The sequence below is a fragment of the Leptodactylus fuscus genome, chromosome 8 (genome assembly GCF_031893055.1).
Source record: "Leptodactylus fuscus isolate aLepFus1 chromosome 8, aLepFus1.hap2, whole genome shotgun sequence".
In the NCBI taxonomy this organism is placed as follows: domain Eukaryota; kingdom Metazoa; phylum Chordata; class Amphibia; order Anura; family Leptodactylidae; genus Leptodactylus; species Leptodactylus fuscus.
In genome coordinates, this window is record NC_134272.1 from 59,515,809 (window position 1) to 59,528,884 (window position 13,076).

At 41.0% G+C, this 13,076-nt stretch overlaps 1 protein-coding gene across 1 annotated transcript in view; it reads left to right on the forward strand.

Moving 5' to 3' along the window:
- The window catches only part of GSG1L (GSG1 like), a 105,527-nt gene extending 92,664 nt beyond the window's left edge, over window positions 1–12,863 (forward strand). Inside the window, exons 4-5 of the mRNA XM_075286013.1 lie at window positions 1,825–1,936; window positions 12,243–12,863. Coding sequence (XP_075142114.1) covers window positions 1,825–1,936; window positions 12,243–12,543 — 413 coding nt within the window. The 3' untranslated portion in view covers window positions 12,544–12,863. The remainder of the gene's footprint in view (window positions 1–1,824; window positions 1,937–12,242) is intronic.
- Window positions 12,864–13,076: the final 213 nt, after the last annotated feature.

Below are 13,076 nucleotides of genomic sequence, written 5' to 3' on the forward strand. Positions count from 1 at the left end.
ATTTGTGTGTGTGGATGTATATGTATATACATACATATATATCTGTAGACCCCTGATGAGTCTTTATATCTATAAGATGAAACGTGTAGGGTTAGTCATATATATGTGAGTCATTTACAGTGGCATGTCTGAACGGGGATCTGGTCATCCTACCTCCTCTCTCTGTTGGTGTGGCGTTAGGCCAGTAGCCTCGGAGGGGTGGAGGAGTCTGCTGTGGAGCCGTTATACGGATCCCGTTGTGGCATTGCTTTGTGTGTATGACCACTCTTGAATTACATCATTAGGGAGGTGACAGATGAAATAGTTCCCTGTTAGGGCTCCTCCCCTTTAACATTTTTCTCACTATAAGTGAATGTTTAATGTGGCGATGGATGTTTTTAACTTTTTTTGGCGTCCTTTTAATGAAGTAAACAATAAAAGTGAAGTTTTATTATAATAGTTTATTCCCATGGAGGAATTCAGTTCAGTGGAAAAAAATGAATCCACCGTCTTACAGATGTACTCAATCCAGGCAAATACAATGTTTTATACAAAAAAATAGAGTATATGCACACTGCCACTCACCATGAGAACCAGACCAGAAAGGGTGCACGACCTACAAGTTCCCGGACTTTAGAGAACAGTTTCCATAGAAGATAATCTGTACAAATGGTCCGCAGCACCTTGATCTGGTTAAAATGTAACCTTTATTTCATCTTTAAAAGTCCATGGAATGAACGTGCCAACAAACGACAAATAACATAAGACAAACGCATAAAAACCGCAAAAATAAAATACAATGTTTACCAATGGGTCAATCCTCTAATACGGAATATGGACAGGGACTTGCACGAGCAGACCATCCATACTTGTTTTTTTTCATACTTGTTATATTTTTTTTTATTAACAAAGCCAGTTCAACTTTTTTTATTGTCCTTGGAAAAAAATGAAAGGACATTTTGTTCTGCTTTATAAATATTTGATCAACCTTGATAGCAAAAATGTTCCTAATATGATATTATATATAGAAAGTGTCAACAATAGTTAAAAAAATAAGACTCCATGGATATTTCTGTTCCTCTTTTATTTTGAACTCTAGGCAAACAGGTTTTTTCTGACAAGTTTACTCAAAGATGCTCAAAGAATGACTAACATTACATCAGAATAAAATAATAAGTGCTTAATAAATTAAAAGAGATGATACTTAGCTGTGGTTACAAATGATGTAATAGTTCACTGGATGGGGAGCCTCATTATATATCATGCACTGGTATATACCCATCGTAAGATGACTTCTAGAGGTGTTGGACATGCCATGGCTCCAGCTGAAGCTAACATAAAACAATAGGTATATGGTTTTTTATAGTACCTTTGTGGAGTGTGAGGGGCTGAACTTATGGCCTGAGCTGGTCAGCTTATAACATGACCCCTTATGGTACAGGAATTTGTATAAACTCTTATCTACTGAGCAATATAGACCAGTCTTAGGGCCCCTTCACACGGCGTAAGCGCTCGGCTCATTCCGAGCCGTACACACAAGCGCTTCTACACACTTCCCATTCACTTCAATGGGAGCGCTCGTAAAGCCGGCTTTACACGCGCTCCCATTGAAGTGAATGGGAAGTGTTTAGAAGCGCTCGCGTGTACGGCTCGGAATGAGCCGAGCGCTTACGCCGTGTGAAGGGGCCCTTAGTATATCGAAATACAACGTACATATGGATTGATCAGTAAGACACTAACCCTGTCTTATCACATCAATATGATCTTGTGAAATATACGTATCCTATTATAGGAGCACAATTTAATCCAATGTATAATATCTGTTATTCTCTCTCTCTCTTAAAGGACTTCTTGGTATGGTGGCTCACATGATGTACACTCAAGTCCTTCAAGTTACTGTGAGTTTAGGCCCTGAAGATTGGAGACCCCATTCATGGGATTATGGGTGGTCTTTCTGGTATGTAGAAGTGCAGTTTGGTGAATATTATTGCAAAGATTTTATACTGAAACATACCTACGTGACCTACATTAGCGCTGCCACATACATCTGCCAGCCGGTGGAGTTTTAAGTAAATGCTTATTGCCGGTATTAAAAGTTTCATGATTATAGATCTATTGATGTGTTCACATAAAGACTTCATAACATTAAAGAAATCAGAGCAATAGCTACTTTTATGGGCTTCTAGGAGTTAATGACTGTGGCTCAGATCTCTATGAAATGGTTCCAAGTGCAATAATGTCACTGATAATGGGCTAAAATGGTGGAGTACTGGAAGATGGGACTGTATTACTGTAGATATGCAGCTTTAAAATACTTAGATATCTTTATACATGAATAATTGGTTTCAAACTGTAACTTTTAATGGAAAAATATCCTCTAATTCATTAACCCTTTCCAAATATTGCAATAGAAATATTTAAGGAATTGAGAACTCCATTAGAAGTTGTTAAAAGTTCTAAATAAATGGAAAGTTGACACATTTTGCCAAGAATTTGTGCTGCCCTCATGCATCATGGGTGCAAATGTGTGGAAACAAGGCATAGGGGCAGCAATGAGGAGTGGCAAACAAAGGAGAAACTCAGAGGTATGGGGCAGTTAGAGGTTACTGTAGATCAGGAGTCAGCAACCCTTAGCTCTCCATCTGCTATGAAACTACAATGCCCAACATGCTCCATTCACTTCCATGAGAGTTCTAAGAACAGCAGAGAAATGTGCATGCTGGGAGTTGTAGTTTTACAACAGCTGGAGTGCCAAAGGTTTCCTACTCCGCTATAGATGATAGAAGGTAAGCATGGATCGGGAATGAAAAATAAGAATAGTAAGCACAACTATCATAAGGCTAGATGCCTACAAGCTTCACGTTTGGGGTTTCCTTTCCCAAATCCGCTTGAAAAATGAAAGCAGGGCTTTTCTCTCTGCATTTTTCTGGAGGAACCTTGGCGGACCCCATCAAGCAGATTAGGTTACCATTCTTCGGTCCCCAAGCAGACCCAGAGAATGAAAACAAGATAAGGTAATGACAGGAGAGACATCAGCTTGTAATTAAAATAGGTCATTTGTCTCAACACATTTTCTGCAAACATGGAAATTGAAGACATAGGCTACAAACATAGATTTTGCTGAAAATGTTGGCACTTTTATGTCATTTCCCGATCACTGTATTTGCAGACATTCCAAATGTGCATATTATTTACTATTTTCTGTTGTTTATATAGTGCAATATGATTAATATATTTTCAGGGTCTGGGGCTGCTAGGTGGGGTGGCATAGACACAAAAATCCACTTTCTTTAGTCCAAAACAAAGGTAGAGTTTTATTTTCACTCAAAAATATAGTGCAGCAACAAAAGGAAACAATACAAAAATAAATCCCTGCCCGGCTAGGCTCTAACTAAACATAGAATAGGTTACCTCTACCTAGAATAACAGAAATCCAAAAGCCAGTAAAATAAAGTAGAAAGTGTGGACTGGAGGGGGGTGGAATGACAGGTCCCACTGCCAACCTATCTGCCATTCCTAAAAAATGCAGCCCAATAAACAGAACTTTGAAATAACACCCAGCAGACTAAAGTATCTGCTGAGAACCAGTCTTTCTGGCGTTTTCTCATCTCACCCACCTGAGTAGTCTGGGTGAGATGTACACCCCCCTCCATTATCTGACCAGCCATCGGCTTACAATTTTAATTGTTTTTTTTTACTTAGCAAAAAAAAAATGGAACTTCTTCTTGTGATCTTTGTGTCCACCTATAACATATTGGGACGATCTTGGCACAGATCAGATTATGATTGTAAATAAAAATACTATCAAAGTTTTCAGACAGAGAAAATTATCTTACAGGCAACAATGTAGCCTGTGACTTACATTTATACCGATCATACACCAGGTCTTGGGAAATTTGCCATTTGTCCATAAATTTCTGCACAGTCCTTAAACATAGGGTACTTTTCCTTCTATGTTCATGAATTTGAATGTATTTGTGATTCTCTCTGAAGCTAGTTGATATCTTGCACGTTATTGTGAGTCCCCGGCCTTAAGTATTAAGCCTATTCTCATCCAGATTCAAAAAATATGGCATATGTTACCATTATAGGAAATAGGTCAGGAATGGTTTGGGGTATCTTAGTAATTCTGACTTTGGTTTTGTGGCATATTGCGCTAATATTATACGGTTAAACTAGGCAAGTACAATTAACATTTTTTTTCAAATTAGGAATGTACCCCTCTATATGAGGGATGGATGTTTCAAATGATGCTGGTGTACCATAGGAATCAAAAGATAGGAACCAAAATGTAAGCAAAGCGACCGTGTCCAATACCATCTGTAGGGACAGTAAAAGATAACTCATTTCCAAAATATTGCTTTAGCTTATATAGCTTTACTGGAAGTATAACAGGTTGCACAAAAATCTGCACAAAACCATAAGACTGAGTCCACACAGCCACAGTTGGTAGCTTCCTCCCCCTGCCTGCCACACTACTCTCTCAGGCTGTGGGTGCTGTCCCTGACCATAGGATGCATGTGATGGTCTTCTTCTGCCTGTTCCCTTGCACAAGTTTGCTATTAAAGGTATCTTTCCCTGCAGACGGGTGACTTAGCAGAAAGGTTCCTAGCTAGCCTTTTCCTGTAAAGCTGTTTCACTGCTGCTGTTTCTTGACTATCTGTGCATGACCTTGGCTTGTTTACTGGACTATGATCACGCTCTGCCTGTTCTGATCAATTGCCTGCATACTATATTTAATGAACTCTGCTTGCTGTGACCGCAGTTCCTTTATCCTGCACTAGCATCTCTTAACCTGCTTAATAGACCCACTATTAAAGGATGAAAACCGATGGACCCCTTAGACACTGCTCTGAGGAGGAGGCCTAAGTGCCTTCATTGAATGACACAATGGGTCCGCTCTTGCTGCATTACAATTTGTTCGGGCCATGGATACCCCTGACATCCACTGTACAAACAGCATACTAGTCACTGTAGCTATCAGGATCTATTGCTACAGTATATGAACACTATTTATGCACATCTGGACATTTTGGCTGAGCCTTCACCTTGACTTGCAGCCCTGAGTCCTTCAATTACAACTACTTTTTATATCTTGCTATGCAAGACTCGCTCACTGTGCAATCCACTTAAAACTGCAAACTTCCTGTTATCAAGTGAAATGGGAAACTGAATGTCATTTCCACTGTTTGACCATACATAGTCCAGCATCGGCGTCTTCAGCTTTACCAAACTTTCCTTCCATATTTGCAAACATGTTCATCTAGAATGAGGGCGACTCTGCTTCTCGGATGACTTTTGATTGTCCAATTGACCTACTTCCTAGATCCCTACCACATCAGTCCCTGCCAGAGACTATGAATATGTCAAGGAGAATCTTATAAGGAAGCCATTCTGGGAAGAGTTCTCTTACAAGAACCAGTCTTCACCTCATTTTCCACAGTACCCTTTAGGCATTTGTTCCTGATATTCTAGGTACATTGCCTGATAGCCTGCAGTTATTCTATAATATTACACGTAAGGTCGGCGCCCCATGTAGTGTAAACGCCACAACCTGGCCACAATGTTTTACAATCCTGAAAAGTGGATGGTATTCTGGCTAACCCCATCCTCACTCTGCAGCAAAAAATCCATAGCAGAAATTCACATGTCAATTATACCTATGGAAGAGGAAAAATCTGCAATTTTTTTTTGAAAAGTGCTGTGGGAAAAACTGTGATGCATTTCCGTCATGCTGTTTCCCGCATTAGCTATGGCCCGCTATATGGGGTCTTAGCCTCAAAGCAGAAAATATAACAAAAAATGCTAAATTCATATCATTTAAAATAAACCAAACTAAGTAGCTCTGATGCGGTCCAGAATATTCCCCCTGCACGGCCTTTGTAGGACTAATCATATATACAATATCATAAAGTGGAGATATCAATCATATTTTCCGGCTGCATTATGTTCCAATTTGAGCTGAAATGCCACCAGTCTCTGGACAAATATGTTTTATCCAAAGCAAAACTATTTTTTTCTCCTGTATTTTATATCAAATTCCGATTTCACAAAGTGATCATAGTGTATATGCACTTCTCAGCCAGCCCAATGTTAGGCTTGGAGTCTCTCCTGTGCCTTTTGCTTGGGGGGATAACACATAGTTAAGTGATATCTCATATCTTTGTCTTCTATAAAATCAAACCCATACCCGCTGGCAGGGACGTAACCATAGGAGGTGCAGCAGAAGCAGACTTTGACCCTGAGAGGACCTCAAAGGTCCCTTTGCTTCATAATATATACAACTATTCTAAATGTCACAAGGTAAGTATGGGCCCTATTACAGATTTTACATTGGGGAAGACTCCCCCATTTCCCTGGAGTCCACTCCACTCCGATCCTCGTTCCTGCTCTCAGCCGCCTACGCTTCCTCTTCTGCAGGGGCGGCTGTGATCAGGAGAGGGGATCAGTAAATAAGACTGCGGACCCTTGAACCCCATAAATACTGCTATCATATCAGTGTGTGTAGGAATGCGGTTTGTGCATGGGCGGAGGGATTGGGTCAGTCGGGTGGGGGGAGCATGTCAAGTGTTCACCTTGGGGCCCAGCCATTCCTAGTTATGCCACTGGACCCCATATATCGTACTACATAAAATGACAGAGAAAAAAAGGGGGGCATATTTAATGCATTTCAGTCCCCTTCCTCCAAAAATAGTTGGATCTCAGACAACATTTCCTTTGTGTGAATACATGTTGAATACACCTACTAGAGCAGACTGAGCTGTTGTTACAATGGACTATAAAATATAACATCAAAGGGAAAGCATATGGAGGAAACGTAATTCTAGTACCGTATATACAGTCTAAACTATAGGCTGAACTTCATGGACCTGTCTTTTTCAATCTCTATAACTATGCAACTATACAAGTGAAATAAACCTGTTCTGCTGTAACAGTGAACTGTTCTGAGAAGTTGGCTTTGTTTTTTTAGAGGAGGCGTATAGGAAAATGTAATAGGTTGAACTTGATGGACCTGTGTCTTTTTTCAATGTACAATATGTCGCAATCTATATTTATATAAAAATACATTTGTTATAGGAAATTGTTCTTAGCGAACTGTGTAACATCAAATCTTCTGCTACCGTAACATCATGTCATTTTTTTTTTTTTATAGTTTTCTTTTAAATTCCCTTAAAAAATGTAAAATGAAACAGAATACAATGTTTTCCTTATATGAGTATCCAGTTACCGTATATACTCGAGTATATATATATATGTATATATATATATATATATATATATATATATATATATTCATGCTGATAAAGCTCTCCTCGGCTTATACACGAGTCAGGGTCCACGGAGCACAAAACTGGAAGGACCTGGAAGGGGGAGGTCCTTTAGTGCTACTGCTCTGTGATTGGCTTGTCATGAGGTCACGTGACTGTGATGTCATCAAAGGTCCTGTAGCCACTGGTATGTAACATCTGTGGATAAGGTTGAGTCTAAATCCTCATAGCTCCGCCCACACCACAGTTGATCACATGGCCATGACGTCATCAGAGGTCCTTTGGCACACTCGGATTTAGCATCTACCCAGCAGATGAGTGGCCAGGATTCATTGTGTCTTATGGAAGATGTCTGTTGTATGGAGGCTTGCGCCGAAATGTACGTCGGGTCTGTGTCCCTGCTTACTGCCTCACCACCAGCTCTTAGCCACCTCCACACTATCGGTAAGGTTATTTATGTCACATTACTGGTTGGATACATGGACTAGCTAGGTCCTACACATATATCTATTATCTCCATACCATCTACAATGCTATACATAGACATATAGGGAGTCGCCTCTCCCTTGTTTGGTAGCCTCACTATAGTGTAGATTTGCACCCTCAGGATGCATTCATACTAAGTATACGCTGAGCTGATTCTGAACGTAAAACACGTTCAGAATCAGCGCGTACAAAGCATATCCCATTCATTTCAATGGGAGCCGGCATACGAGCACTTCCCATAGATATGAATGGGCTGCTTTTTTCCCTATTGGTTTCAATGTGATACAATGCTGAATACATTGAAACTAATGCTGAATAATAAGCTTTTGTATTTTGGATATAAACAACTATCTTGCTAATTATTCAGTTGATCTGGGGTATATACTTACCTGACCCTCTGTGGGTCCAAGTTTTTCTTTACTTAAGAAAGAGCCAAAGCATTTTCTTTTCACAGTGTTAGCCTAGTTACACATGACCGTCAGACGTGAATGAATGGCACAACCGGTGCACAGAAGACACACAGATGTGATTCAATGAATTGGGACCATGGAAGCATGGCCTCAAAATCAGACAGATATAGGACCTGTTCCATATTTTGCGGCCTGGACTGTTGCCTGCACATTGGACCGTGTAATTCACACTCATGCACACAGGCCCAAAGTAATGAATGAGTCAGTGTATTATCTGGATAGCACACTGAACAGCGTATAGCATACAGTCATCTGCAAGGGGCTTTAGCCCAAGATCTGATACTCTACTACTTACTGGTTTGGTAATGACAAACACCAGCTGCACTCAGTTTGATAAAACATTTCTGTCGTTGATACACCTTTTTAATTCTTTGGTATTTGGTTATTCCATTAAAGGCAACAGGATAGGCGATAAATTTCACAACGTTGGGGTCTGACCGCTGGGGGACCAAAAGTCCCCCTAAAGCCTTCTTGTGAATGAAGGGTCAGTGCATTTTTGTGTGAATGGTCCTCTATTCGCCAACAGCCCCAAAGAAGTGAATGAAGCGCTAGTCATGCAGGGGCACTAATTCCATGTACCTTTTATTACCATTTTTCCTGCTTATAATGTAAAGAACATCTTTGTACTCCAGATTTCATCACTGTCTCACCAACATGTCTCGCAAACAATACAACAATCTTCTTTTTGTAGGCGTCCGATCATCTTCCCTCTGGCGCTTTGTCTTTGCTTCTTATCTTTATTTGCTATTTACTAAAAATATTCCCGTCATCTCCAGTTAAGCTTCAGTACACGATCACTTCTTTCTTCTACACAACAAACAATAAACCAACTTTCCCCAACTGGAAACATGATGTATACAGCCCTGAACCTGACAGTAGATTTGTGGCACCATTTGAAATAACCTTGAATGAGGCATCCATCAAATAAAAGGCAATTATTGTACTGTAGTGTAGATTGTAACGTAAATTGAGCATGATTACAATGTTCGCAGCATAACTTTTTTCTAATGTAGACATTTGACAGTTTTGTATTGAATTCAGCATTAAAGTCTCTTTCAACTGATATCAAATATTTGCATTGACTGAAACATAACATTTTCTAGAAGCATACAAATTAGCAAAACAGGGAGAGAAAAAAAAGGTCCCTAATTTTCGCCTACATTGTAGATGACTTCTGCTAGTGCGCCTTCAGTAATCTTCACAACGCTTTAGAAAGCATTACAAGTTAATTTTCATAGAAATAAAGTCCATTGGATGTTTTATCTTTTAATTATCAGGGGATTGTAACTTAGGCAAATGGAGGTTATATGGAACTGTATTGGAAATTTAAATCACATTACAGGGCTTCGTGAGACAAACTTTGTGAAAGTCCACATGGGAACCGATTTAGTAGTTTTAGTATTTGGAACAGTTTAGTAAAATACCCGTAACGGAAATGATGCGATTTCAAAAACCGTTGCGTTTTTGTAAATCACGGCATGTATAGGTACAGTTATAATAGGAACAGAAAGTTCACAGAGAAAACTCTACAGACTTACTGTGTGAAAGCGCTGACGAAAAAAAGTAATGCATTTCCGCTGCATTCTTTTCCATAGTGCTTTTTGGCTGCGGCTCACTACGTGGGTCCATAGCCCTTTACCAGTGAAGTATATTAAAGCAGTAACACAGTTAGGTCAGGGTTAACGGAATGTAGCCCCCTTTTCCCCATGAAATTAATGCAAAGATATTCATGTATTTTAGAATAATGAGATGAGGAATCTAGAACACCATTGGCCGCTCCATCACTCCAAACTGCTATGCCTCACCCTGCCCAAGAATGTTCTCCTTCACCCCAACCTTCTATGAATGACATGGCCAGGGAGCTAAGTCTAGTCTTGTCACACAAAGAAAAGAGGGGGGAAGGAGGGCATATTAGAATACTTTGGGGTGTAGTAGTCTGGAGTAGCAGAGCCAAACTGTTGTTCTGTACTGCTCATTTGCATATTCTGAAATACGTTTCTTTCTCTGCAATGGAGGCACATATGTTCATGGGAAAAAGCATTACAATCAGGTGAGCCTGATCTAACTGTGTTGCTGAATATGCTTCACCCTGGTGATAGCAGTGGTGAACCTAGCTCTTGTGCTGCCTGAGGCGGACGACAGAAAGGCAGGGGCAGATCAAGGGCCAGGTGAGCCGAGCAACCTACGGACGCCGATGAGCTGAATACATAGGCGTTTAAAGCAGGAGCTGTCAGCTCCTGCTTTAACGCTGAGCTCCGGCATTTGTAGCCGCGATGTGATGATGTCACATTGTGCCTACAATATGTGTATGAGGGAGAGAGCTGCGGGGGAGCGAGGGAAGGTGAGTGTGTTTTTTTTGTGTGTGTTAAACATTTAGGTGGAAAATAATGTAGGGGCCCATGAAACTGGGGGCAGATGAGAGGGGGGGGAGAACGGCATGACACTGGAGCAGATGGGGGGAGAACGGCATGATACTGGGGCAGATGAAGGGGGGAGAATGGCATGACACTGGGGCAGATGAAGTGGGGGGAGAATGGCATGACATTGGGGCAGATGAAGGGTGGGAGAATGGCATGACACTGGGGCAGATGAAGGGGGGAGAACGGCATGACACTGGGGCAGAGACGGGGGGACATGAAACTGTGGGCAGATAAAGGGGTAGAATGGCATGAAACTGGGGACAGAAATAGAGGGGGGGCATGAAACTAGGGGTAGATGAAGGGTGTATATGAAAATGGGGGAGAAATGGAGGGGGACATATAATTTACAGGTGTCTGTAGGAGGATTATACTGTGTGGAATCACATGAAAAATGAATGAGAATGGGCGAAGTCAACATAAAAGTGAGCTGCGCGCGCCGCACATTTTATTACCTCTCTTTCTAGTCTTCAACAGTTGGGAGGTACAGGTTAGTGCGAGACCCCCCCGGTAAGTAGGGCCCCGCCAAAGTCAATTGCCCAGGGCCCCGCAAAACCTGGATCCGCCACTGCAGAAAGGTGCCCCCTCCCCTCCTAATAGTACTCATCCATAGACAAGTACTGGGGGGACTTTCCTCCCCGCTCTCACAGTACAGCGCTATAGGCTCTGCTGTGAAGAACGGCGTTCCTGACTGACTGTCAGGAACGCCCTTCTGATGGTGAAGAGCTATGGTACTGGCACCAATAGCTCTTCACCTGGGGCACAGATCGTAAAAGCCGAGTTGTCTGTCTTCTGTGTCTATAGCAACACAGCATTAGTTTTAAATAGATCGGTGTCTTGCAGACGCTGATCTATTTAACAGTGCAGCCACTATCAGGAGGGGCGGCATATAATAATGGTCCGGAGCAAATCACACAGACCAGCACTCCTCTATGCCACCACCCCCCCATAGTGCCGCCTGAGGCCGTCGCCTCACGTTGCCTCATTAGAGGTGTGACCCTGGGTGATAAACTCCCTTAAGGCTGGGGCTCCACATGGTGTAAATGCTGTGATTTTCCCTGCAGCGGGAAAATCGCAGTATTTTAGAGTCAGGGAAAAGTGGATGGGATTCAGCGATCCTATGCCCAATTTGCAATAAAAACACTGGTGCGGGCACGCCACGATTTCCAAAACCGGTACGGTTTTGGAAATCACAGCATGTCAATTATACCTATGGAAACACTGCTGGTTTTCCTATAGGTATAATAGAAGCAGAAAGTCTGCAGAGGAAACCTTTGTGTACTTTCTGTCTAAAGTGCCGCGGGAAGAACCAGAATGTGTTGCTGCCGTGGTTTTTCCCACACTACTTTTTTGCTATGGGAAGCCACGTGCAGCTTTAGTCTAAAGTAGTAGTTTTAACTAGGGGGCACCATACTGAATATATGTAATGTGTATAAGACACTAACATGGTCCTGTAGAGATTCATCTGTAGTATGTTACAATGTCAACGCGAAGTGCGTGGATCCTTTATCCACAAATGATGAAAGAATGCCATATACTGATGTATAAAGTTTTATATACAGTTATATGTATCTAGAACATGGATCATTTTCTACATTCACCATTTTCTTTGTCTTTTCCAGCCTTGCTTGGTGTTCCTTCACGTGTTGCATGGCCGCCTCTGTCACCACCCTGAATTCATATACAAAAACAGTCATCGAGTTTGGACACAAGCATAAGATTTTTGAGCAAGCTCTGCAAGAAGAACAGTCATTCTCAGATCACAATGCCCTTAAGTACATAAAAGAGCGACCTGTCCAATCTATATCTAGCTCCCTGGAAATATCAGATGATGTAAACAGAAATATCAGGAAGTCTGTGCTATCTTCAACAACTGTTGACCTTGGAGAAATACGGGAATCCTTGGGCGAAGAACAATGTTAATATGTGTCAATTTAAAATTTATAGTAATGCATTTATTTCTCTTAGTATTTTAATCGTTAACAAAAATCTACAATCCTCTACTTGACATTTTCTTAGTTTTTTTTATTTTATTTTTGGAGACCAATTTGGCTCAAAAACATTCATATCTGAAGATAAAATCATTGCTCTATCTTAGTATTCTACTGCTGTTCTGTCAACAAGTATTGAATATGATGTATGAAGGGGCATTAATAACATCCCCAAGTGCCAGTGCTGTTTTTGTGACATCACATATTGTTTTTGCACAAATGCTCTCCAATAAATTTGGCTTTTCCACAGTCTATCATACATTTTCTATTCAAAAACAAAACATTAGAATTCTCTTATGGCCAGTCTCCTCTAATTTTTTCCCCAGTTTTTAGGGTCTCATTGGTTGGTGCCATCCATGCAGGTAAGTGATGGTTATGTGCTTTAACCTCTGCCACTGACAATATGAGATATCTATCACACAATAGTTGTAGCAAACCAAGAACTCAAGTATGTTTTGTTATACA